Here is a 23,599-nt window from a genome sequence, read left to right as displayed (position 1 = left end):
AAAAACGAAGAAAAATTGAATAACTGGGGCTGGGCAGGGGTGCTGCAGCACCGCAGCACATATGGGTGAGCCGCCCTTGCTTGTTTGAGATACGAATTAAAGCAGTAATCTCCAGCTGTGCAACTAAAAAAATTAGTAGATTTTTTTCTTTGAGGTGGGGCCCCCAAAAGTGGGGGCCCTGGGCTTCAGCCCAGTCCGCCCCCCCTTAATTCGGCACTGGGGTCGAGGGTCTATCTTTTTACCAGCCCATATTTAGGCCTAGGATGTTCCCGGGCTACACTGTAAGGCTGCTAGAGATTTGCCAGTCTTTAGTTTTATCATCCAGGACACTCAGGGTCGAATGCACCAACAGTGATACATAATTACGTTAGACATTTTTCCAGCTATAAAATGTCATTGTATTTCTTTTTATAGACCTGTTCTGAGCTGTTGCGTCATTTGTTAATGAAATTGGGTTAATTTGGTGAAAAAAGTGACGTCTTTTATTTGCATTTACGTCACTGACGAAGTTTGTAGTTACGTAACCACAAACAAAAATGCGAAATTTTCAGCAAAATGAAATTTTTCAGAAGCTGTGAGGAAGCTGAAGGAATAGTTCAAATGACTCCAATTTTTTTCTTAGGCCAATTAGATATATCTAAACAATATTGTATCTACCCAAACTAAAAATAATTTTAAAAAAAATGCGTTTTTGACCCCATTTTTTGATTTTTGGGCCCCATGAGGAGGCTGAAGACAATTTTTTACGAATCTCAAATTTTGTCATGAGCGTTTTCTCACTCATTGGCACCATTTCCCCACTACCCCGAGAGAATTAAAAAAAAACAGTTCAAAAACGAGCCACCCTATTCCATAGTTCAAAAGGTGCAGCCTGATGTAGCAATTACCAAGAACTAATATAATACCAGTACTAGAAACCTTTGCTGGTAAGTTAATCAAGCTTTAAACCTACTCTGGAGCTGTATTACTTTACTTGTATTACTTGACTACTTAACTTGCCTAGTTAATCACAGTTTAATCATGGTTGAAATAGCCATGATTAAACTGGCTATTTATCATGGTGCATACGAAAGTCTCACTTAATTATAGTTTAATTCAAGATTAAGTTAAATACAGTTTAATCACTGTTGGTGCATTCGACCCTCAGACGTTCCGCTCCATTTGGTGGCTTAGAGATTATAGAATCGTTCGAGGAAGAGGCCAAATGGTGAATTCTGATTGGTTTTACAGATCTGAATATTTTAAGCATTATCAAAATACTTTTTATCTTGATCCCTTTGATTACTCTTAATCTTGATACTTTTGTTTACCCTGCCTGGTTTTTTGCATGTTTTGTCATGTTTGTATATTATTTTGCTACTATGGATAATTTCGCCGGCTGTAAAATTATGATAAAAGTAGGCTAAGTGGCTGCCGCTGTAAAACATGGTTGATGAAACTTAAATCCGGTACTTATATTGGTACCCTACTTAAATTGATTATCGGTAGCCTACTTGAATCATTGTGTTGGTTGGCTTGATGGGCTATAAGTTTATAATTTATTCTTAAAAGTGAATGTTTAACTTTTATTTTTTATTTAATGCAATGGTAGCATCATGCTAATACAAAGTCATGCAGAAAAAAATCATCTGAACTATGGCGCGCTGATAGGCTACAGTTTAAAAATGTCCTGTTTTCAGATAAAGAATTAGTACTGTAGCCCATTGAACGACTCAACAAAGAAACTTTTCTCACATTTAAGCAAGAAGTGTGAGTCCCGAAAAAGTTTAAAATGTAAGATTGAAAATAACAACTCAAAAATTATATTCTAAAATCTAAATTATAGCAAAAAACATAAGTCATCTGCAAACCTTATGCTATTTACACAAACATTGCCAGCTTAACATTCAGCCTGCACCTTGTTTACATTTTGAGACAATTTGTTCGTGTAAATAGTAAAGAGATGTGGACTTAACACCTTTCCATGGCGGACTCCATTAGACAATCTTATTTAGCCTACATGGAGTTCATATTTGCTGTTGCTTCAACTTTCTCCGCCACTGATAGCCAAAAATTGGAAACAAGTTGATGCCTACTTTTTTCTGCTTGAGACCTGGCTAGCACTATGGTTTCAAGCCCAGACCTTCGACTTGTAGACTTGTAGCAAAGTTCTCAACAACTTTGCGTTTTGTGTCTGAATATTGAAGTTAGCTTTCTCCTACAGCACCGGAAAACCGGAGTATTCTTCGTGAGAAAAAAATTGACTTTTCACAACAAACAATAGGCTAAGTGACATGCCAACACAATCTGTTGCTTTTACGTCGATGCATCGTTAGCAAAGGTTTAAAACTTAAACATACAGTACTTTAAATCAATCTAAAATATATACGATTTATGGTTTATTGTTTCGCTTATGTTTGATAAACATCTGACGGGTTAACTTCACAGCTAGCAAACATGGTTCCTTCTACATTGAGTCAACGTTTTCAGACGATGCTACCACCACAGATTTTATCAGGTTCAAAATAAAAAGTAACCAAACTAGAGCGCAAAGAACGTGCTTCCTGTAGAAGTATTTATCAAATTTGAGTCACCACAAACGGTAAGCCTACATTAAATACCACAAATTTGCTTCTGGCATCTAAGTGTCATTTCCTGATTGATTACGTCTAGAAATGGATAAAAACTAGCATGATTTTTTTAAACTTTGCTTTTGTGAAAGCGAGAATGAATTTTTCAAAATTCAGATTTAGTGTGAAAATGCGTGATCTGACAATTCAAATTTATTGTTCTACCTTATTTTTTCCCATTTTTTGTTCCTTTATGTGATGTTCTGTTATGTTCCTTCTGTTCTATCGATGCTCTTATGATGTTCTACCTAATTTTTTTGCTAATTTTTGTTCCTTTAAAGACAATTTAGGACCAAGTTTCAACTTGTGAATGGAGTTAACAATTTAAAACAGCGCTATTATAGGTTACACTAAGCAAAAGTATTTAAATCAATTAAAAATATGTGATTTTCTAGATTTTCGAAAATACTGTAGGCCAGGGGTGTGCAACGTGCGGCCCGCGGGCCAAATGCGGCCCGCGAAGAAAAATTGTGTGGCCCGCAAAGATGTGCCCATTTTGAATTGTGTGCGGCCCGCAAAACGTGTTTATAATTTAGTTTAGTCTGGTACGTGTGAACAATTCATTGTGGAGTGGATTATTATAGATTTCGCACCTTCTGTTAACCATTTTAGAAATCTCCCAGCGGCAACCGCTAATCCATTGTGTTTAATCATTTGGAACGTAAAAATGTATGGTCACATAAAAGGCTTTATGAACAAATTACGACTTTGGAAAGCTCACATACAGATAAGAAATGTTTTCTACTTTCCAGCTTTGAGAGACTATGAAATGTATCCTGAGAAGAAAATTAAATTTGAAAAATTGTTGTATGAATTTTTGGCTCGGTTTAAGGTCTTCAAATCTCATGAATATTTGTTTGGTATATTCTCTTCGCCATTCGACACAGACATTGACAAAGCACCAGCTGATACCCAACTTGAACTGACTGATCTTCAAGAGAAAACGGATGTGAAAGCAAAGTATTTAGAAATGAATCTTGGCGATTTTCACCTAAAACATCTCAACCAAGATGACTTACCACATTTGAAAAAAATCCATTGCTTCAAAAATGGCACTTTTTGGCTCAACGTATAACTGATGTGCGAACAATTTTTTAATGATTAATAATTTTTATAAATTTTTAACAATTTTCTAAAATGGGCGTCATGAAATCTCCCTATCGATCGGTTCAGACAGACGAACACTTGGAAAATGGACTTCGAGTTGCGAGCACTTTCATTAAAGTAAATTTGGAAAAAGCCGTCGGGAAAAGAAGCCAACTGCAAACTTCTTACGTACTGAACTCGTTTAAAGACGGTGTGACATAAATTTGAATAGCTGTTTTCTTCGGAAATTTATGCGTCTTAGCTTATTATTTCTGCAAGGAGATAACCCCTAATAATGCCATAAGAATAACATGAATAACAAAAAAACTACGTTTTTGTGCCTGCAAATACTAGAAATCATATGTTAAATAAACGTGCGGCCCGCGGTTTCACTCAGTTATTTATATCTGGCCCTCCTGTAATAAAGGTTGCACACCCCTGCTGTAGGCTATGCTACTTTTATGGATTAGCCCTTCGTAGGCCTATTGAGCACATATCATGAGCACATCACACTTTTGACTTTTCTTAGTAACGATGTTCAAAATCCTATAGCCTATATCTCTGTGGAATGGTTTGTCCTGTTCCTTAGAGTAGGCTAAGCCTTCATATCTGGGATATCTAAAGAATGGCTACGAAGGCTTGTAGTAATTATCTTATTCTCAAGACACTACTAGGGCGGTAGTTTGTAGCGCGTTAAACATGCAGTTCTTTTTGAAATTGCAGAAAGCTTTGTAGTGCAGCTGGTAGGCTACGCTACAGTCAGCAACAGAAAACACTTAGCAAGACTACGTAGAGCATACTTAAAGAATAAGCTTACTTTTATGGCAAGACAGTTGAAAAGTTACCAGTAAGCTGTTTTTTCTAAAACTGACCAATTGCAGCACCAAAGTTGCTTCAAATTAAGTTTTCGGTACCGTATCCTTTTTTCGTAATTTTGTGAAAAATTCTTTGCACTGCAATAAGATCTTTCTGATTTGTGGGCCAGGCTATTCATTCACCAGCTTTAATCTTTGCTTTAAAAATTTTAAATAGGCTACGTTGCTCAAAAGAACACTCCGGGAGTCGAACCAGCTCCGCTTGATCTTGAAATTGTGAGGCTTAAAGTGCCCCTGACAGGTTGGACCCAAGTATAGTAACTTTTCTAAGCATTTCCTAGCGCAGAATTATGCTTAGCGAACTTTTTAATCTTAACCTCGAAGCTCGACCGGTTAGGGCGAAATTTATACAAAACGACAGTTCCGCAGCGCCACCACAGGCGAAACTCCATATTTCACTGCTCTGCGACGACTTTGGTGGTGTTACGTCATCCTGGGTGGGCGTCGTTAGCGACGAATAAAACAAACGCTTTCTAGATGTAATTAGTGGATCAGAATTTGGTCGGAGTTGGTACAAGCGGTTGCTTTTTTCGAAGATTTATTGTTTTTTGCAGTTTAATAAAACTGTACTGGATACGTTCCTACAAAACCTAAAATATACTTGAAGTGAAAAATGAAGAAATCGTACGAATCATCATTCATATTTAATTCTTCATCATTCATCACTATTCATCAATAAATAAAAGTTCTCTCTCTCTCTCTCATAATGTGCCTTCAGTTGGCCATTGAAATCCGGTGTAACGGCCATCTGGACTTGAAAATTGTTTCGGATTCGCCAAACAATGCATGATAGCAGCACAATCCGATTGTTGCTTCCGAGAGCACCACCTTGTAGTATCCACTCCAATACATGCCTGTAAGCGACTAATTACCGATACCAAACAATGCATGATGGCAGCACAATCCGATTGTTGCTTCCGAGAGCACCACCTTGTAGTATCCACTCCAATACATGCCTGTAAGCGACTAATTACCGATGCTGCCTGCAAGGAAATAAAATCAATTTGTTTAGTGTGCATTCTTTAGCGTTTAAGGTAGGCCTATTTTTAGCCTAATGTAGCATCCTTACTCTTTCAATAGGTCTCCATTTTCTCCTTTCGGTTTATTGATATTTCTCGAGTTCTTCCTGCTCCTCATAAAAAAAGTCCTCAGAACTGCAGGATGTAAGTGTGCCTCAAAATCGGTCAAATTGATAACACAGCTAGATGCGTCTTTCTTCAAAAGTGCTTTCGTCTGTGGCACTTCATGGCAACATACACATTCATTGGGCTGGGACATAGACTCGCACTTGTGGCAAACGCACCACCTACAGTTCCCAGCACGCCACTCAGTGCTGAGAAGATCCAAATCGGGTTGGTGGTGTTAACAAAATCATCTCCATTGAAGTGAAGAGAACATATAGCCTACGACTAGTTTTGTATGGTCCATCCCACTTTCGAAGACTTGAAGAAAACTTTGACTATTTTTTTCTCAGCACCTTGTTTTGTTTGAAAGCATGAAAAGAAAGGACACGTCTTTGTCACTGACTCTGTCACATAAACAGCAATTTTTTTTCCAGGCATTAGACTACCTCAACCATAAATTAAGGGTAGGCTACTGTCTGTGAGATACTGCTGTTACACTGCAAATGGCTATAGCCAGATTAGGACAAATAAAAAATTATCCAAATTGTAGCCCTACAAGAGTTTAGAAAAACTGCAATTTCAATTGAATTGAGATGCTGTTTGATAAAAATAAACTCAATCACGGCCTACTAGAACACGGCCAAATATGTTGCTATTTGAGGAAATTTCTAAGAGTCTGAATTGTTACAATTATAGCTATGACAAACCTGTCATCTTACCATTTCCAGAAGTAAGTAAAATAAGCAATATTTGTACCTAGACATATGTTTGGCTTATTTAACCGGAGATTAGGTATGTATGTTAAGCACAACTTATGCAATAACAATGTAAAATATGTAAGATTTTCCAACTGCAACCTGGAGGTAGCATCGTTTGGTGTGTCGCTTATGGTGAAATTGCTTGTTCCATTTAAAATATCAAGGATTTTTTGTGAATTCTATGTTGTAAGCGCTTCATTTGATGTGCTAATTTACATTTTAGTTCGTTTTGTTTTCCACCAAGTTTAATTTTGCAAGTAAAATGTGGCTATTGGCAAAAAATCCTGCAAGACAAAAAACCTAACGACTGTATGATGAGACTACCTCCAGAATGTAGCTGGAAAATTTTTACATATTTTACGTTATTATTGCATAAGTTGTGCTTAACATACATATCTAATCTCCGGAAAAACAAGCCAAAAATATGTCTAGATGCAAATATTGCTCATTTTACTTACTTTTGGAAATGGGAAGATGATAGGTTTGTCATAGCTATGATTGTAACAATTCAGACTCTTAGAAATTTCCTCAAATAGCAACATATTTGGCCGTGTTCTAGTAGGCCATGACTCAATCTATTTGATCTAAACCTGATAGTAATAATAAGTTGACTTTTTCATTTCGGTAATTCTCATTTTGCACATGCTTTAGACCAATAGAGCCCCACACATTGACGTTTTGGAGCAGTCGTACCATACCTTACCAACTCACCACAGAGAAAGATTGTATTCTTCCCACCCATGGTGACGTCACAGCGAGGTTGCCGTTTTTATTTTCGCAATTGAATGAGTGCCAGATTTGCCGAAAGTGAACGAAAGTTTGCAAGCGTGTAACTTAGTAGCCTGTTGATATTTTTTACGATTTGCTGGTCAGAGAAGTTTGTTAGTGTCATCTCTTTGGTATCTTAGGTAAATTTAGCAAATTTATTTTCCTGTCAGAAGCACTTTAAAAGAATGTGGTTAACATAAACGAGAGAATGAAGTAAGAAACTAACATTTTGGGAAAAGAAGAATAAGCATAAAGGAAAATAACCACACTCTTTTTTTACTTTACAGCTTGTGTTTCTTTTGCTTTTTTTCTTCAATATATGGTCACCTTTGCCCCTTAAAATACGTTGACTTCCAGATCCGAAGAAGAGCTGCAGTTTAGTTCAGCAACAATCGCACAACCCTACAACGAAAATCTTGGTGTTTTCGAATGTTACTGTTTGAATACACGTTGGCAAAAAAACTTTGAAATCAAGCCGGAATGTTTTTAAAATGTCAATGCAATATTATGCATGCAAAATTTGTTTGAGATAATCATACCCAAATGATCCCCGCAGAATAAGATAATTAATCGACTGATACCCAAACATCGTCAACCTATTTTTAAAATACTAGTTGGCAACGCGGATTATTTACTTCAGCAAAAATCAACATTTCCAGAAGTTTCGTAATTCGTGAATGCTAAGAATTGTTGCTTGTTAGCGATTGTTACTCATTCAGTTCTCGTAGCTCAGTTTTACAATCGTGTTGATTGATGTTGTAAAGAAGCAAGCTTTTCACCCCAGTATTTTGGATTATGTTTGCTTTATGTGTGGACCCTACCAAGTAGATCACTTGCTGTAGGTTGTATGATCACTGGCAAAGAGTGTGACTCTAGTCTCTAGTAGCTTTGGATGTTTCAGGTTCTAACCGATGGCCCAGACCCAAGCTTTGCAGCTGTGTTTTTAATTATAAGTAGGGCGATTTTTTGTTACTAAAGTTATATACTTTTTTTAGTTGTACCAATTAACAAAAGAAATGTAGAACCAAAATTTCATAGTTGTGAGGTCAACATTTAAGAAGTTATAAAGTTACCAAAAGTCACTTTTTGTGTTTTTAGGTTACTTTTCATTTGTTAAGTCACTTTATTTTGCATACTTTTTTGCCTAATTCCCTTATTGATGTATCTTTCGTTGCTACTGTAGAAATGAATTTGCATTCTATGTAGGACTTTTAATATATCTTTTACTATTTTAGGTTTGCATGAGCCCATGCTTGTTCGTATCCCATGTATTCTCGAAAACTCGTAAAGTAATTTTTTTCGATGAAACAAATTGTATTAAAGTATTTAACCACTTGTTTTCCCTGCAACAGCTAAAGTGTTTGATTGACAACAACTTTCTGCCAGAGATTGTAAAACATTAGGTTTACATAATATGTGCGATTTGAATGTGCAACTATATTTGAATGCATTCAATTAAGCTTGAATGCATTCAAGGCAAGGATTGACAACCACTGGAGCAGTGATCCATTGAAATTTACCTTGAAATCATCTTATGGTGTTATGTATTAAGTGACTATTGTGTACGTATTTTTCATGTATATATATATGACCGTATTTTTTCATTTTCTGCTCCCACTAATATGTCTTCTAAAAGTTTATATATGTTATCAGATGTTATTGATGGTTAGAGTTATTAGTTATGAAACTAGCTGTTAACCTAATTAACAGCAAATGCGTTATGTATATCAGAATGATGAAAAAGCACCTTGGTACTTACAACATCAAATATTTATTAGGCGATTATATATCTTGAGCACAAATTGAAGCTAATTTAAATGTTTTTTCATATTGAATTGCTGCTTTTTCTTTCGCTTTCTTGTTTTCGTTAAATAAAGTTACTTTTTGGTTACTTCTTTGCAAAACTAAAGTTACTTTTTTGAATTTTTTAGGTTGCAAAAAAACCACCCTAATTATAAGTTATGTAACTTCCAGTTTATTGAATCACCACTTGTCAGTTAAAAACAGTTCAACGATTTACCCAATCTATGAAATCAATTGTCGAACACATTAATAAAGGATTTCGCCATTCGCCAATGCTCTAAGCTAAAAATGCAATCTGTATGAGTTTGCTATCAAAGTCTCATGACATCTTTCAGTATACCTACTGTAACCATGTTGTGGTTGGCATTTTAATACAAATTTTTGTCTTTCAAGTTTAGTGTTGTAGTTTTTATGTGATCTTTGTTTTTTCAGGTTTAAACTTAATCTGTAAATTACTTGTCAAGATGTTGGCTAGATTGTTGCCAACCACACAACTTTGCATGAAAGGATGGGCAGCTAAAGTTCCATCAAACAATCTAAAATTTATTTTTAAAAACTCACAAACCAATCAATTTACTGGAAAAATTTCTCACAGCAAGTTATCAACATCGGTTCAAAACTCAGCCCGGGCTGGCCGAGCTAGACCCAGGGTAAGTGAAGCTGAAACAAGCACTCAGGTTGGGACCGGCATCACATCGATTGGCATTGGAAGAGCTTCAGTTGCTGGTGCATCAGCTTTTGCTTTAGGAGGACTTTGTTATTATGGTCTTGGCTTATCAACAGAGTCTGGCACAGTAGATAAAGCAGTGTTATGGCCGCAATATGTGAAAGATCGTATTCGTGATACGTACATGTACTTTGGAGGATCTCTTATTGCAACAGCTGGAAGTGCAGTAGCTATTTCACGGAACCCCACTTTGATGCGCATTGTATCAACAAATGGCATCATGGCGATGGTTTTGTCCATTGGAGCTTTGATTGGAAGCTCGATGGTTTGCAGAGGAATTGAATATAAGCCTGGTTTTGGAGCAAAACAAATAGCTTGGCTTGTTCATACTGGTGTTGTAGGTGCTGTGATTGCACCGTTAACTATACTTGGTGGGCCACTGATGGTCCGTGCTGCTTGGTACACTGCTGGTATTGTAGGAGGACTGTCAACATTGGCTGTTTGTGCCCCAAGCGACAAGTTTCTCAACATGACCGGGCCACTAGCTGCTGGGCTGGGCGTTGTGTTTGTCTCCAGCATTGGCACTGCTTTTTTCCCACCAACTACTGGTCTTGGGATGGGTTTGTACTCCATTGCCATATATGGTGGATTGATTTTGTTTGGCGCCTTTTTGCTGCATGATACTCAGCGCATTGTGCACAATGCTGAAGCTGTCCCACACCCTGCTTATGCAATGAAACCATACGATCCTGTCAATGCCAGCATGAGTATTTATATGGATGCAGTTAATATATTCATTCGGATTGCTATGATAATGGCAGGAAACAGGAAAAAATAAATTGACAATTTATCGCTCATTGTTTATATATTTCTTCGTACTGTAAATTGTATGTTTAGCTGATACATTTTTCTGCTTAAATTTAAGCTGTTTTGTTCATAAATGTCAGTTTTTCTTTTCCATTTTCTTTAATTCACAGCCGATGGCATGTTGCATCAATCCTACCGTGCATTTGGATTAGACACCAGATTGTTTGATAAATTGTCTAAATTTAAATTGGACTTTCTCATTGGTATCTACTATGTGCAAAACCTTTATGATTTGTAAAAAAAAAACTCTGTATAGTTTCACCTTGTGACTTGCATCACATGCACTGTAAGGGCTGCTGAAAGATTGTTGATATGCGCACTTTCAGCGGTGACAACCATTGCGTTGGTGAAAGCGTCACATTTAGCGTTAAAATATGAATGAAGGAAATGGCGTCATGTAGTATTTGAAGTCAGAGTATAAAAATTTAAGCTGGAGGCCTCTTCAAAAGTTTGCAGAGTTTCTAACTTACGCTTTATTATTTCATTAAATGATCGCAATTTTTTTACAATGGTTTGTTTTATGGAAGTAACGCTGTTTCAGCCATTTTTCTACAGAAGAGCACGGCACCGTAATAAAAGTTTACTAACAAAGATTTGATTGAATGCAATTTTTGTTAACGGAAAACCATCAAACTCTTGCTGTTGGGTTGGTTGTAATAAACTTTCTTTTACTCTCTTTGTGTTCATTGTTCTAAATGTTCTTTTGTACACCAAAGCAAAACAAATACATTTAGGCCTAAACGAGTTTTCGTGCACGAATTGTAAGTTCTGCGAGCATGGATGTCAACAATATTATTTATAGTATAATTGTTAGGCCAGTGATAAGTTTAACAGGAGGCTGGAAAAGGCATAGAAGTTTTTGGCACTAAAGTCGTATTACGTCAGTCTACCACTTTTATCAATCGAGCATAATATGTCTTCGTTAGCACTTCTTTATTCTTACCACAAAACTGAAATTTATGCTCCAAAGAGAGGAAGAACATAAATTTCCACACTCCTGAAGTCCTTTCCACACAACCCCTTGCGAGCTTATGAGAAGATACTTTCCACAATCTGGGAGTGTAGCACACAAAAAAACGCATTCCGAATAAACTTGCACTACGGTATCTTCTGCGACATAAATATTGACATGTAGAAGTGACTAAGCTGGGCACTAGCTGCTTGTAGATGGCCTGTTATTTAGTCAACGTTTCACGAGTACTTCCCAAAAAAGTTTTGGTCTACCTTGACCCCGCTGTTCTGCATTGTTGACGCATCTGACCTTGAGATCCAGCTGGTGCTGCGCTCAACATGCCAAAGCCATCTCATTTCAGACTTCACCAACGTCTTTTATATAAAGTCTGGATAAAAGACTCAAACTGGGTGTTGTCTATCCCAGTGTTTTTCAACCACTGTCCTGCGGCACACTAGTGTGCCGTGGGAAATTATCCAATTTCACTTAAATGGTCTAAAAAAAATTTTTGAAAACAAATTATTATCTGCAAATAATATAAGCCCACCATTGTCCAGTGTACGTGCTGCAGTAGTGACTGATAGCGCAATTATGTAAAACTCTTACATAACACTAGTGCTAGATGATAGTAGGTAGCGAATTGCATTGTACGTTGAGACAAGAGAATTAGTGAGGCATGAAAGTGACAGCTGGCGATTGGCTTTTTTGAAGCCAGATTTTGAAAATCTGGCTGTTGTTTAACTCCTTAGGCATGTTTTATTAAATAAAAAAAAGCCAGAAAAATTGTATCATTATAAAATTTCGTTTAGTGTTCCGTCAGATTATTTTTAATGCATAAAGTGTTCCGTGGCTCAAAAAAGGTTGAAAAACACTGGTCTATCCTACAGGTTGAAATTCACAGTTTTCCGGTAAGCTGCGGAAGTAAGAACTCACTTCAACGATTCTGTTAGTTCAAACAGACGTAGAAACACGGTGCTTTTTTATTGGCAGTAAGTAAACAACATGACAGAGTAGCTCACGGCGCAGCTAATCGGAAAGAAATATATCGCCTCTTCGAACAAAGCCACATGGGCTCGAAACTACTTCGGACCAATCGAATGGTAGTCGACAACTGTGTCTCATCATCATGGACGGAACTCTTGCTACGATGCTGCAGCAGCCACTGGTGGAAATGCGTTGACTTTGCTCACAACCAATTTTTTGTGTTGATGGGAAATGTAACCTCTGATATTTCCGGCGTATATTAACCCAGCCACAATGCACTCAGTCTCGTCCATATCTATCTCTTGAATCTGGAAAATAGAAGGATTAATAAGTGGGCTGCAACACGAAAATTAACATACTGTATATCGTACTTGATTAGTCTGCATATGTTGCGACTTTGGCTAAAGCTCTTTAAACAAATGGTTGCAATATAACTAGAGCCATTCTAAGAAGTCTTAAGACTGTTAAAATAATTCCGGGTCCAAATACACCACTTGTCAACGCAAAGGAGTATGAAAGAATTCATCTTTTTACTCACTTTGTAAATTCGAACGTGAGACACAGCCAAAAATGAAAAACCTCCTCACAAGTTTTTTTCCACAGCTTCTAGGAAGTTATTAAGGTTTCTTCCAAGGAACTACCCCGATAGCTCAGTTGGTTTACCGCCTGACTCAGTGAACGAAGCAAATCAATTCGTTGCGCGATGTGTTGAACTTACCCCTTGCGCTTGCAAAGCTAATTGAAATGATTTAAGAGGAATTTGATGAGTTTTCATCACGTGACTGACACGCTTGAATAACGTTCGGTAAGTGATGGCACGCAGTTTTTCTAGAATCAAGTAGACGCCAGTGCGGATGAAGAAGCCTTCGTGTTTGAGCAGCGCGTCGTTCAGGAGCTGCACCTGGCCAGTCCTGCAAATAAAATCTTTTTACGATACGGAAAAAACAATTTCTGCATCTGATAGCCTACTGAGTATCGAGTTCAACGTTATGGAAGATTTCGCAACTGGTTTAGTGAAACGTCTCGGTTAAGGTCTCACTGTACTAATGTTTAGTGAAACGTCTCGAATGAAACGTCCCCAATGTTTAGTGAAACGTCTCGGTTAAGGTCTCACTGTACTAATGTTTAGTGAAACGTCTCGAATGAAACGTCCCCAATGTTTAGTGAAACGTCTCGGTTAAGGTCTCACTGTACTAATGTTTAGTGAAACGTCCCCAATGTTTAGTGAAACGTCTCGGTTAAGGTCTCACTGTACTAATGTTTAGTGAAACGTCTCGAATGAAAGCTACCCCAATGTTTAGTGAAACGTCTCGGTTAAGGTCTCACTGTACTAATGTTTAGTGAAACGTCTCGAATGAAAGCTACCCCAATGTTTAGTGAAACGTCTCGGTTAAGGTCTCACTGTACTAGTCAGTAAGCTGCTAAGTGTCATGGAATACTGAACAAAGTAAAGGGAATACTTTGGTCCTTTGCTGCTTCCAAAACGTAAAGTGCATTTTTTTTAAATCCACAATATTTCATTTAAAATAAATGTTTCATAAACTAATAAAATTTACTTCCACCAAAATGACATCTGATGGCACTCACGTAACAGCTTTGACGATGTCAGCAAATTGACTGAGACGGTGTCTTTGCAAGGCATCCATCGGAGGCATGTGGCCCAGCAGCATTTTAACAGGAATTAAGTAAATTAGAATTAATCGTAAGTTCTTTTTGCACCTGGAATGGCAGTGCTTGAATGCGAATGAAAGGTACTCCTCAGCTGAAACCAATATCCATTATAAACCAAGGTTAGTATGAAGAGTTACAGTTTGCAATGCAGTAGAGTTGAGGTTTTGTGTTGTATTCACGTTTTACTGAATATTTTGTATTAAGTCAAATGGAAGGACAGTTTTATACCTTGCCAAAAAAACTTATACGCTGCCGGACTGGCCGGTGGGTGTCGAATCTCGAACGTTTCGATCACCAGACAGACATTCATACCACAAGGTCATGCCAGTTACATTCACAAATAGCAAATCCATTACTGGCCACTCAACATTAGCTGGAAGCTACTTCACCTACTAAACATTACTAAAAACTTCTACAGTGACCTGCCACCTGTTACGGAGACAATTAGAAGACGGAGATTACCAGCTGGCAGGTCAGTGGTCACTGCCTGGGAAGTCAATAGGAAATTGGCAATATTCTTCTTTAAGAACCAAACTATGGCATTACAGTAGAAAATGGGTCGACAGGCAAAAAACTTTATTCATCAGTTAGAATAAGACATTCGAGTGCATACGCATGAGCTGTTTGGAAAAACTACGTCAATGGCGTCCGCCGTCCGGGTACGCCCGAATGGATGATGATGACTGGCTAGTGGCTACTCACCCATTCCGAAGTTACTGTCGAACATCGCCTTTCTTCCAACATAAAACCTAAAAGAAAACCTCTTTAACATTTATCCAATCGTTATCCAAGACATGATATGCTTCACATGAAAGCGTCGTATGTTCACTCATAACACAAAGAAATGTCAAACAGACATAGCCATTATAACACAATACGACAAACAACGCCACATACTTGTAGGTGACTCTTTGTGCAAGGGTGAACTTGTCCTTGATGGAGCTACTTTCGATGGCTCTGATGAGCGGCTTGCACAGATGGAGCTTCCCTATTCTGATAACATGACAACTCAGTTAGTAAATGCAAACCTGAAATCAAGTCATGGCTTCCTATGGAAAGCTACATGATTAACACCCAAAGACTGCTTAGGTCGATGCGGGTAGCGCACAAAGTGCAGTTCGTCTCTGATTTAAATTCTGCTCAAGTGCGGTGAGGTTTGGTGCAGCATGTCATAACGGAATATAATATTACTTCATGCACGTCCCTTACTTTTCAGATATACTTTAGCAATTAGTTGCAACTGCTGCATCATTTTTCTGGAGTATAAAATACTTTAGTTGACATGGAACGTTCAAAACGGTTGCATAGCTATTGCGGTTGTCAATCTTAAATAATTAATTGTATGTAAGGTAAGCAATCATTATGGATAGAATCATGGACTTCTAAATAGTAGCACCTGGACTGGACACGCAGTGACCAACATGTGGCCAAACAGTTGGTACAACAGTTGGCCAACAGCCAAGTAACTAACCCTGTTGGCCCACTGTTGGCCAACTGTTGTACCAACTGTTTGGCCACATGTTGGTCACTGCGTGTCCAGTCCAGGTGCTACTATTTAGAAGTCCATGGATAGAATGATCACACAACGATTTTTTAGAAAAATTACCTGAAGTATATTTTGAACAACTGATTGACAAGAAACAACATCCCCCATTTCTTAGACACTTCAATTGATGAGCGACTGTGAAAAAATAAGAAAGTTTCAAAAGACAGTTTTGCAATTGAGATCGTGTCTGGGCTAATCATCGGTGGTGGAAGATTGCACGGGAAGGAAATGAAGCCAATCTTTGCGTTCACCTTCAAGTGTGCCGTCAAGTGTCTTGCCAAAAAGACACAACCGCATACTCTCGATAGGTGACGAGTCTAGAGCTGCCAGACGTCTCTAAAGTTGCTATTAAATTGGTTCTGATCCTTGAAAAGCGTTTCGTTGTCCTTAAAGATTTCTGCTATCCCTCAAAATCATTATACATTGGGTTGCAACATCATCTTGCCTTTGTTTGGGTAGAATTTTTTATTTAGTTGAATAATAAAAATAGTGTTTTCTTTAAAGACCACATTCTAAAAATTGAAGATCTTCGTCTGTTGCAAAGCTGCTGCACCCGATGCAGCGTTTTTAAGTCCAGGCACCCGATGCAAACAGAAGTGCCAACCTAAAACGTAGAATGACTTTTCCATTTGTTTGCACAAAAATCTGCACAGATATTCAGGTATTTCAGTACTTTTATTCGTTTTCTTTTGTCGTTCAAGTTTTTTTTTTTCGTCCACAGTCTTGGGCGCAAGCAATTGCCATTGGACTTTTCTTCATTGAGTTCAAGAGAATAAATCTTGTTCAACTTGTTGTGAAACTTCTTAATTTTTTTCAGATGTATGCATAAGATATCCTTTGCATTCTTCCAAGGAATCAAGACAATAACTCAATTAATCTAAAGTATGATCTGGCATCCATCATCCAACCAGCGTCTTTACGATCGTGATATAGATACACCACTTGACAACAGCGGACAGTATAAAGTGGTTCGGGAATGTTTTTATACAACGCACAACACACAGACAAGACAGCAACTATTACCTTTGATAGGTAGTTTACCGTATCAAATGCCGTTTATAAATCAACTTTATTTAATACTGATTTAAACACAGCTGAAATATTGTACAACAGTGTAACAGACGCAAATTTTTACATTGATATTTAAGTGAAGACTATAGAAAACTGCAGTTGGTCACTGGTGGTCAGTGCAACCATACATGCACCAGGGCGCTTTTACTCCACCCTAAGAAACTACTAACCTACCCATCACTCCCACATACTCTGAAGCAGCTCATGATAGTATCTGCAGCTTTCTCCAGCATATCTCCTTTTTTTCCTTTTCCATCCTTGAGAATTTCCTTATCAACCTGAATTCAAAATCAACTTTAAATGGAGAACACTAATTCATGTTAAAAAAATGTCGTTGTTTAACGTTATTTGTTTCATTCATTTACAAACATAGGCACTGTGATAGTGTATATGTTTGTAATTATATACATAAAAAATCTAAACTGGCTTAGTCATGGGCTACCTAAGGTTTCATGCTGGGTGGCCTAACCATCAGACGCAATACTTATTCAAATAGAAATAGTTGCGGCTGATGATTGCTAGTTCACCTACGATGAAATTTTAGGTAGCGCATGACTTCGCCTGTTTAGAATTTCTATAATTATATTAGCTCTGCTACCTGCATTGAGCACTTTGTTTGCATTTGCTACAATTTATTTTTGAAATTAGTATATTCGTAAATATATACGTAAATATGTATATTTACGTAAATATGTATGTATATTTACGTAAATATATACGTAAATATGTTTATAATAACAATAGTAAACCCAGAAAGACATAAATTGCTTTAATGTTTTATCTATTCCAGTGCTGTTGCATGTCTCCTTAGTGAAATGTACTGGAGAAAATACAAGAAGTTAACTATAAAATGTTACTCATCAATTAAAGCAAACTGAAGATCATTTATGTAACAAGTTACGGTCGTTACCTTCTGATGATCCTAATGAGGATGAAACAGGCTGTTAAGGTTTTAGTGAGTAGCAACTGAATTTGGTCTAACCACACTACAGTATTTCAGTTTCAACTTACATCGTTAGCAAAACTTCGTAGATCTAATATCAAAGAGAACATAATTGGCAAGGCCCTGCAAAGTAGATGTCAAGTAAATACCCTGCTTGGTAGCGATTGCCACATATTTCACTGGAGCATTTGAAGCAAAGAATAAATTGTGTTACTTTAGACAGCCCAATACAAAAATTTAACTTCAAACAAACATAAATAACTGTTGTGTAAACTTGCCTTTTATGATTCAAAGCCAAAATATAGGAACCATATTTTGCCTTAAAGTTTAACATGTTTAGTACAGAAAATGTAATTTTGAACTGCATCAAATAATAAGTGAGCAAATAAACTTGTTTACCAATTTTCGTCTTTTTGAGATTGAAAAGCTTTCACAAACGCTTGCACAGCCAAGACCTGACATGAATAAGCTTGCTTGAAGTCATGATGAGAGACAGCCCAGCAACCTCTACAACAGCAAGATAAAGGCTCCACATAAAGTGGTCATGTAAAGAAAACATTGTTGAATTCTGCTTGTAAAATTTCAAAAGTCACATTTTGTAATTACTGTTCATCAATTGGTCTATTTTAAACCATCATAATATTCTGTGGTTTTAAATTGTTCTTTTTGTAGTCTGCCTTAATAACCCAGTGGATAACCACCTCATTCTGGTTATGAATAAATGTCAACAACACTTTAATGAATATTTTATAAACTTCTAAAAAATCCTGTATTAACATGTGACGTTTTTGTTTATGTGTTAGTGATACACAGTGAATAAGTCAATTATATTAATTAATTATATTAATTTATTAATAAGTTAATTATAATAATTAATATAATTGAAATATATTTATAACATGAAGTATGCACTATGTTGATTCCACATTGCCGAGGCCAAACGACAAAAGTTGAAATTGCCTCGGCAATTGCTGTAAACGTTTATTACGAAACAATTGTACTAAAACATGTAGAACGAGAAGCGAAAAATATACTAGAGTAGTCTATCACTACCGCACTGTTTGATTTGTTGTGATGTAATTGTAATAATACCAAAAGTAGCGATAAAGCGAGCAACAAGATACGCACGTCACACGTAACACGCAATTCACCTTAAATAAATCACAGGGAGAAAAGTAAGTTAATTTTAGGTTGATTCAACGTTCGAGTCAGCACAAATCGATTTAATTTTTCGGCGTGTTGTATTGCATAACAACAATGCCCAATAAGAAATTTACGTTTGTTTTACATTAATTTGACATCTAACAACGTTGAATGATCCATTTACGCGTTGCCGGCGCTAATTTCGAAGACTGAATATATCGCATCAATAAAGTATATTGTGATGTCACTTGCATCCTGCTTATGTCAGACATCACCGTCCTGCTGGGTCAATCAATAATAACAATTCAAGCATAGACAGTGTGTATTGTGATTTATTGGGTGCTTTGGTTGCTTTCTAATCCTTTGTGATTATAAGTGGCAAAGTACTTTATTCACAAGGCCGTTTGCGTAATTTTTTTACGGAACTTCATGGCGGACAAATGCGGCCGACGGAAGGGCGAGACCCGGCGGACAAAATGTTGGTTTTTGTAGGTTAATCGCGGCCATGGCCGCGATGGCCGCCTTCAGTTTCGAGGCCTGCTAATATGTACCTTAAATGAGCAGCAAAAATTTCATCAAATGGATTCATAAGAAATCTCTGGCATGCAGCCTCTGTTGATTCCTTCTGCAGCCTTGGATTTGAAATATGTGGGTCATGGAAAGATATTAAGTGTGAAAGAGATCTCCCATCACAGGCACCCAAGGATTTTGAAACCTTCAAAACATTTAGTTATGAAACCAACATCGAGAAAATTGGTCAAAATGCATGAAATAAATATGCAAAGCCATATTATCTGCCTTCCCGATTGAGCAATACAAGTTGCAGATCTGCACCAAAGATGAGGCTCAGTTGGATTTGTCAGTTATTGAGACAAGAGTATGGGGGTTCAGCACTATTATTTCAAAACTTTGAAGCAACATGAGATAATTCATTTTATATTAGCACTAGTTGAGAAATACTCTAACAGGGTATAAAAAGTCTGTTAGAGCATAATATTTCTTATTGCAGGTGAAGCATATTTAGGTAGCTATGTTAAAACATGTGTTTGTCTTGAAGAGCAAAAAGGTACTCCTATCTTTAGCCATATTTAGCTGATGATTTTTCATTGTTCTTAAATTTTATGCTCATTTGTCCAGCAATTGTAGGGGAGGGTGACTAGTCCCCACACCGGGAGTGGGAGCTCTGGATGTTGGGTTGCTCAGCAAAAGCAAGCCCACCTTCCTGTTCTGTCAGAAGCAACTTAGGTTTGTGGTACTGAAATAGAGCAAAATCCTGAAAGCAGTTCAAGCTATACAGTATACAATAGGGTGCATCGTTTCCCGCTTTTTTTTGAAATTGGTTTCGTAACATTGAGAAGTGTGTTCCACTTCAGGAAAAACTCAGCCAAAAAAATTTTTTTTGTTCAGGGACCCCCCCTTCCACTCGCGCATGCCCCCCCAAATTTCGGACAGAAAAATCGCCATAACTCCAAAACTAAAATACTTAGACATAAAGTGTTTGGTATTAGATTTATTGTAACTATATGATTTGATTCAAATTTGGTGAATAAAACATATTTTACAAAGAAACAACTTTTTTTGCTCTTCAGGAGACACTGTTCACTCGAATACATCTAAAAAGAAATAGCTACGAAATGATAATGCACTGTTCGTTTTATGCATGTTCCCTTGCAAATATTATAATAATGTCACTGAATGAACTGAAAATATGAATAAGCCTAAAGTGATTTCTGTTTCATTACTGATAATATAATATTGAATAAAGCTTTAAAAAAACACAGATTCATAACTCTATATCTCATATAGCAGCCTTGAAAACGGCTTTAAAAGGGGAGTCCAACTCGAACGTTTTCGTCTAGCTCGCTAGAATAGATTCTTCAGGCAAACGGGGTGGTATTTGTAGTAAAGCTGTTGTAAATAATTACATTTCATGAGCACCTGGAAATTATGTGGCGATATAGTTACGCACAGAACTCCACTTCGGTCCCATTTCTAATAATTAAAGGCTACTTTTGAAAGTGGAGCTGCCGGTTTGTTAGATGGAAGCAACAGTCTATAATTTTTTCCGCAAAGTTGGTCTCTTAGATGTGCTTTGTTCAACTACCTGAAGAATGCTTTCAAAGTTTTGAATATTTTAAGCAGATGATCGAAAATCTGTGGCCAGCTTGACACCACGCTCGGAGCAGTCATTTACAACTGTTAACCTTTCTGCTTTTGATTTGGCCAGTTCATACTGACTATCTTTTCCCACTCCCTAACATTTTTTTCAAAAAACGTTGGGCATATTTTTAAGAGCTTAAAGAGATACCAGGAATCTTTACCAATCAAATCAATCAGTGAAGTGTTGGCATCAATTGTGTCTGGAAAAACTGGCTTTCCTTTACCTTTTCTTTTCAGAGGTTCCTGAATTGAACCATCTGCTGCTTGCATTTTTAACAATGCATCAACAATTCCTCTTTTCGTTTCATCTGGAACATGGTAATCAAACAGAGAAAGAGGAATCATTTCCTCATTTAAGTACCAGAGGTGGAGATTCAGCTTTTTCAAGCCACTAGAAGCTACAATGGGATCAATTTTCTCAAACAAATGTAAAGTTTTCATTAACTTCAGGTCTGCCCATGGTGCAAAAACTCCTGAACTGCAACAAAACCACCATGGCACATACACATATAGGAGGAACATTGCAAACCTTTTCAACTTCTCAGTTTGCTATGGTTGCAGAATCAAGTGCTTTTTGGGATTAGCAGGATCCATTACTTCTTCAGTCCTTCTAGACAATAGTATTAACTTTATGGCATAAATAACTTTAGCCATCCACCAAGCTTTGTGAATAGCTTCTGGTTGTTTAAATTTAAATGGCTTCTTGCATGGCAATGGATAGTTGAAACTAAATAGACACAGCTCCAATAGTTCTCTGTAGTCTTCTCGAGGTAAATATCTTTTATCATTTTTTGTAAGCAATTGGGTTGCAAGAGCTACAGTATCTTCTTTCAAGGTTTCAAGGAAATTCATTTCACTGATTGACAAGCACTTGTATGTATCTAAATAAGGTGGGAAAGAGATGAGGTCTTGAGAAATACTGTTGAAGTGAGTACGAAAGTGAACAAACATAGTTATTTCAGGCGATCGAGATGTTTCATTGCTTCAAACACATTACCTACGATTAGTTCTCCAACATGTTTTCTGCATGCACACCATAGCAATGATTTCTTCAATTTCTGTTGCAATTCAACACAACCTCCAGACCAAAGGCCAAGGTGTTTGTTGATGTAGTGTCAAATACCATGCTGATAGCACCATCAACAGAACAGTTCCATTTGGTATGAGTGGTATGTCTTATAGTTACTGCATTATCATTCCATCGCTATTTCTCTTTTAGATTATTATATATATATAATACTATTATATTATAATAGCTGATTGATGATACTAAACTTGAACAAAGCTTTTAAAAGAGACGAATCCATAACTCTTTATCTCGTAGAGTAGCCTTGAATAAGGCTTTAAAAGGGGAGTCCAACTTGAACGTTTTCAACAAACGTAGCAAAAAAATTTTGTTTCTTTGTAAAATATGTTTTATTCACCAAATTTGAATCAAATCATATAGTTACAATAAATCTAATACCAAACACTTTATGTCTAAGTATTTTAGTTTTGGAGTTATGGCGATTTTTCTGTCCGAAATTTGGGGGGGCATGCGCGAGTGGAAGGGGGGGTCCCTGAACAAAAAAAATTTTTTTGGCTGAGTTTTTCCTGAAGTGGAACACACTTCTCAATGTTACGAAACCAATTTCAAAAAAAAGCGGGAGACGATGCACCCTAGTATACAACCATAGCATTTATTTAAATAAATATTTGAAAGTTTTGAGTAAGAAATATTTGGTAAAAACAATAGCCTACTTTTATGCAAATAAGTCGACCAGACCATTGTTTTGTACCAGTATAATGCAATTAGTATTAACTGTTACCGTAACTTCCCAGCTCACAAGCAGTCTTTATTCAACTATAGAAAGATGACAAGTAGAAAGTAGTCAATACTACTGGACCCATGATTTGTGGCAAGTTTACAAAACTTTATAACATGAAATTTAGATTTTATCAATTGTCTATATAGGCTAGAAGGCAATTGTAGTGAATATACAAAGTACAAACATCTGCAATTTTGCATGGAATTATTTAGCATGCAAGTCAATTGTCAAGCTAATGAATATGAAGCAAGCTTGTATAGAATTTACAAAATTAGTTATTTTATTTACCTGCTGTAGATAACTGTTCAAGGTAAAGTTGTAAGCCATAACAAACTTGGCAAGTGGTTTCACACAATTTAAAAATCTAATTTTACAACAACGAATTACCGTAATAACCTACTACTCAAATGATTACAATCACATGCTACATTAGATGAAAGAAAAAGTATTTGCAGTGGCTAATATAGGCATATTTACAATACAGAAACAACAATAGCCTGCATATATCTCCTATTGAAACTTTGGTGTTCTTCCACAAGACGCCCTGTTGGTCAACCTGACAAAGTGATGACGTCATTGTACGTCACACACATTGGAATAAACTATTATGAAGGAGGAAATGCTTGGTGGAAATGCGATGAAACACACCAGAAGGAAATTGTCTCCCATTTATGGATTTGTTGTTCAATTTCAACAGATTTGCTATCGTTGAAAAGCACAAGCATAGATCTAACCAACTGAATTAATACCAAGTCCCAAAATAC

The 23,599-nt window shown here is 36.9% G+C and overlaps 2 protein-coding genes across 2 annotated transcripts; one reads left to right on the top strand and one right to left on the bottom strand.

The window, feature by feature from the left end:
- The first annotated feature begins 9,459 nt into the window (after positions 1-9,459).
- LOC145764934 (growth hormone-inducible transmembrane protein-like) lies at positions 9,460-11,233 on the top strand. The gene has a single exon (XM_082576637.1). It carries the CDS (start codon positions 9,488-9,490, stop codon positions 10,526-10,528), a length of 1,041 nt encoding a protein of 346 aa, XP_082432763.1. The 5' UTR covers positions 9,460-9,487; the 3' UTR covers positions 10,529-11,233.
- Positions 11,234-12,471: 1,238 nt separating this feature from the next.
- On the bottom strand, positions 12,472-23,255 carry LOC145787550 (PCI domain-containing protein 2-like). Its single transcript, XM_082599317.1, has 11 exons — positions 23,124-23,255; positions 19,419-19,582; positions 18,124-18,231; positions 17,793-17,847; positions 16,956-17,059; positions 15,771-15,845; positions 15,062-15,157; positions 14,867-14,913; positions 14,081-14,255; positions 13,212-13,404; positions 12,472-12,801 (listed from the first exon to the last, which is right to left on the bottom strand). Exons 1-11 carry the CDS (start codon positions 23,160-23,162, stop codon positions 12,652-12,654), a joined length of 1,206 nt encoding a protein of 401 aa, XP_082455443.1. The 5' UTR covers positions 23,163-23,255; the 3' UTR covers positions 12,472-12,651.
- Positions 23,256-23,599: the final 344 nt, after the last annotated feature.

Source organism: Aplidium turbinatum, chromosome 2 (assembly GCF_918807975.1).
Source record: "Aplidium turbinatum chromosome 2, kaAplTurb1.1, whole genome shotgun sequence".
Lineage (NCBI taxonomy): Eukaryota > Metazoa > Chordata > Ascidiacea > Aplousobranchia > Polyclinidae > Aplidium > Aplidium turbinatum.
This window is presented reverse-complemented; position numbering and strand designations above follow the sequence as displayed.